Here is a 2,604-nt window from a genome sequence, read left to right as displayed (position 1 = left end):
ATACAGGAATTAAATTAATTTATATCTATTTATATTCCATGTAATTAAGCGTTTTAGTGATTTGGCCGATTAATTGAAAAAATAATCGACAGATTAATCGATTATTAAAACAATCGTTAGTTGCAGCCCTAGAAGTAAGGAACCTGACTGGAGTTTCTTGCTGACCTGGGTGAAACTTCCTAAACACTTGACCCTTTCAGTGAAGACACCTCCAGGTAGAGGCTGAATGTTTTGATGAGGGTACCGGCGTCCGGCTGACGCGACCGAGAGACGCAAGTGCTCGTTCTGGTTTTCTCACATATTGATAAGATAAAAAGTTAGGGCTAACATCCTCCTTTCCTTCTATTTCTTGACTTTTGCATTGCCATCTACGTTTAATGTACCTGCAAACATCTGGTTTATTAAGACCTAAAACCTGAAGTTCTGCTGTTTCTGTTAAAGTTGTCATATTGATGGTTAATTAGTGTGGATGCGTACTGATTGTTGTTGTTAAAACTCTTAACAAAATTTGATTATCCACAATAAGCTGTACATTAGTGATTTATTTTGATTCTATAACTAAATGATCTTGTTTATTGCTTGATCAACTTGAATTCACTGACTAAAGTCTTGTCTTATTTGTGTGGTCTCATATTTACACAGAGAGGTTGTTTGTTTCCTTAAACAGAAGAACCTGTGAATTCCCTTACAACACTTTGTTAAAAGAAGTGTAGGTGTATAATTCACTACAACCTCAGCTCATTCAGAAAACAAGCATGTAGGGAGGGGGAGCAGAGACACCCCCATCTTTCCTGCCTCCAATTGGAGTAAAATAATAAATAAAACGTGCAAGTTTGTGCATTCGGACATGTTCGGACACATTACTCATCGCTGGCTGTGCTGACGGACAGCCTCACAGACCAACCAGCTGTGGGTTGAGCAAAGAGTGACTGGACTCCTTTCAGATTTAAACTTTCTGTGATTTATTCATTTTTTCCAGCCAGTGAGTTYGCGCTGCAGACGAGGAAATTAATGCAAACTTTATCGGCACAAAGACTTTTCTTGGTAAAAGCGTGCAGCAGCTTTGCAATGACCACGATAAGAGTCCGTTTATTTTGAAACTTTAAACTCTAAAAGGACGTAGTTTGACTTGTTTGATCTGTTCGATATAATAAGAGTTAAACTCATTTAGGCATTTTGACGCAGAATAGACACTAACCCTAACTTCCAGGAAGTAATCATAAGTTGTACATCTGCAACTGATTTACTTTTAGTGTCAGCTTGATTCAAAGATGGCTGCCACCGCTAAGGTTTAACCAATAACTCCGTCATTTCTCAACAAATGATGATCTTAGTTTAAAGGGGCAGTATCATGTAAAATCTATTTTTTTGAGTTTTATATCATGTTATAATGTTATACTCTCATAAAAACATGCCCAAAGCCTTGCTTTGACTCATTCATGCATGTTTGAAAAATCCTGCAGCATTTTTAAGAAGCCATGCTGAGGAGCAAAACGACAGGTGGGGAGCAGAAACGCCTTTTGGTACGTGTCTTTAAGCCGAACTTCCTCATCACGGAGCACACCTCCCCACCCCCACCCCACACACCCCGCCCATGACTTCTGCAGGCTCTCGGCAGTAACAAAGCAAACGAGTGAAACTGAAAGTGAAACTTAACCTGTCTACTGCTCTTAACAATGCTTCTCACTCAGTGAAGCTCTTTTCAGAATCAAAATACCTTTGAGGAAATGTATTTTCAGATGCCAAGTAAACTGCATCATAGCGCATGCGGGAAGCACCCCCCCACACACACACACACACACACCCTGAAAGCGGAAGGTGGTTCTTAAAGAGACAGAGGCCAATTTCAAGGCGTTTAGAAGAGGAAGTGATGAGAAGATAAGTTTATTTTCTATTTAAACATAAAAACAGCATTTTAATAACCACTAAAGATGACATAGATACTTTATTATGGTATAGTATTTAAATATATGCCTGAGAAACACATAATATTGCCCCTTTAAAACTCTGGTATGAACGGCAGAGGGCGATGTGCTTACTTCAATAAGTTATTACCCTACAACACAGAATGCTTATTGCTGGGTTGCTGATGACGAAGTATTGTGAAAAATTGTTCAGTGGTTGATTGAAAAAAATCATTATCACCTGCTTTTTGCCTTTCAGCTGTGATAACCAAGCTGTGAACCTATATGTTCTTACTCCACACCTTTATATTGGTATTTGTCCACAGGGTAYGCCTTCCTGCTGTTCCAGGAGGAGAGCTCAGTTCAGGCCCTGATCGAGGCCTGCATGGAGGAGGATGGGAAGCTCTACCTGTGTGTCTCCAGCCCCACCATCAAGGACAAACCCGTGAGTTCAACAGGCACTGTTTCTCAAGAAAAACAAAGAAGTGGTGTCACTGACATTCTTTCTTAAAGGGATCCCCGATTAGTTGTAACATTATACTTTATTTGATAAACATATATTTTAACTGTAAAATAAAGACTGTAGAAATACTGTAGGATGTTTAGTTTTGTAAATTTTTAAAAATATTTTTTAACACGAACAAAGCCATTTTATTTACACACAAAGCATTCTGGGTAAATGATGACATGGATAGGTCCT

The 2,604-nt window shown here is 38.9% G+C and overlaps 1 protein-coding gene across 1 annotated transcript in view; it reads left to right on the top strand.

Moving 5' to 3' along the window:
• Positions 1–2,604, top strand: part of cpeb2 (cytoplasmic polyadenylation element binding protein 2) — a gene marked incomplete at its 3' end in the record, with an annotated part of 48,769 nt that overhangs the window by 37,700 nt on the left and 8,465 nt on the right. Inside the window, 1 exon segment of the mRNA XM_014020546.1 lies at positions 2,231–2,349. Within this exon segment, the coding sequence (XP_013876000.1) occupies positions 2,231–2,349 (119 nt within the window).

Source organism: Austrofundulus limnaeus, unplaced genomic scaffold, assembly GCF_001266775.1.
Source record: "Austrofundulus limnaeus strain Quisiro unplaced genomic scaffold, Austrofundulus_limnaeus-1.0 Scaffold256, whole genome shotgun sequence".
In the NCBI taxonomy this organism is placed as follows: Eukaryota; Metazoa; Chordata; class Actinopteri; order Cyprinodontiformes; family Rivulidae; genus Austrofundulus; species Austrofundulus limnaeus.
This window is presented reverse-complemented; position numbering and strand designations above follow the sequence as displayed.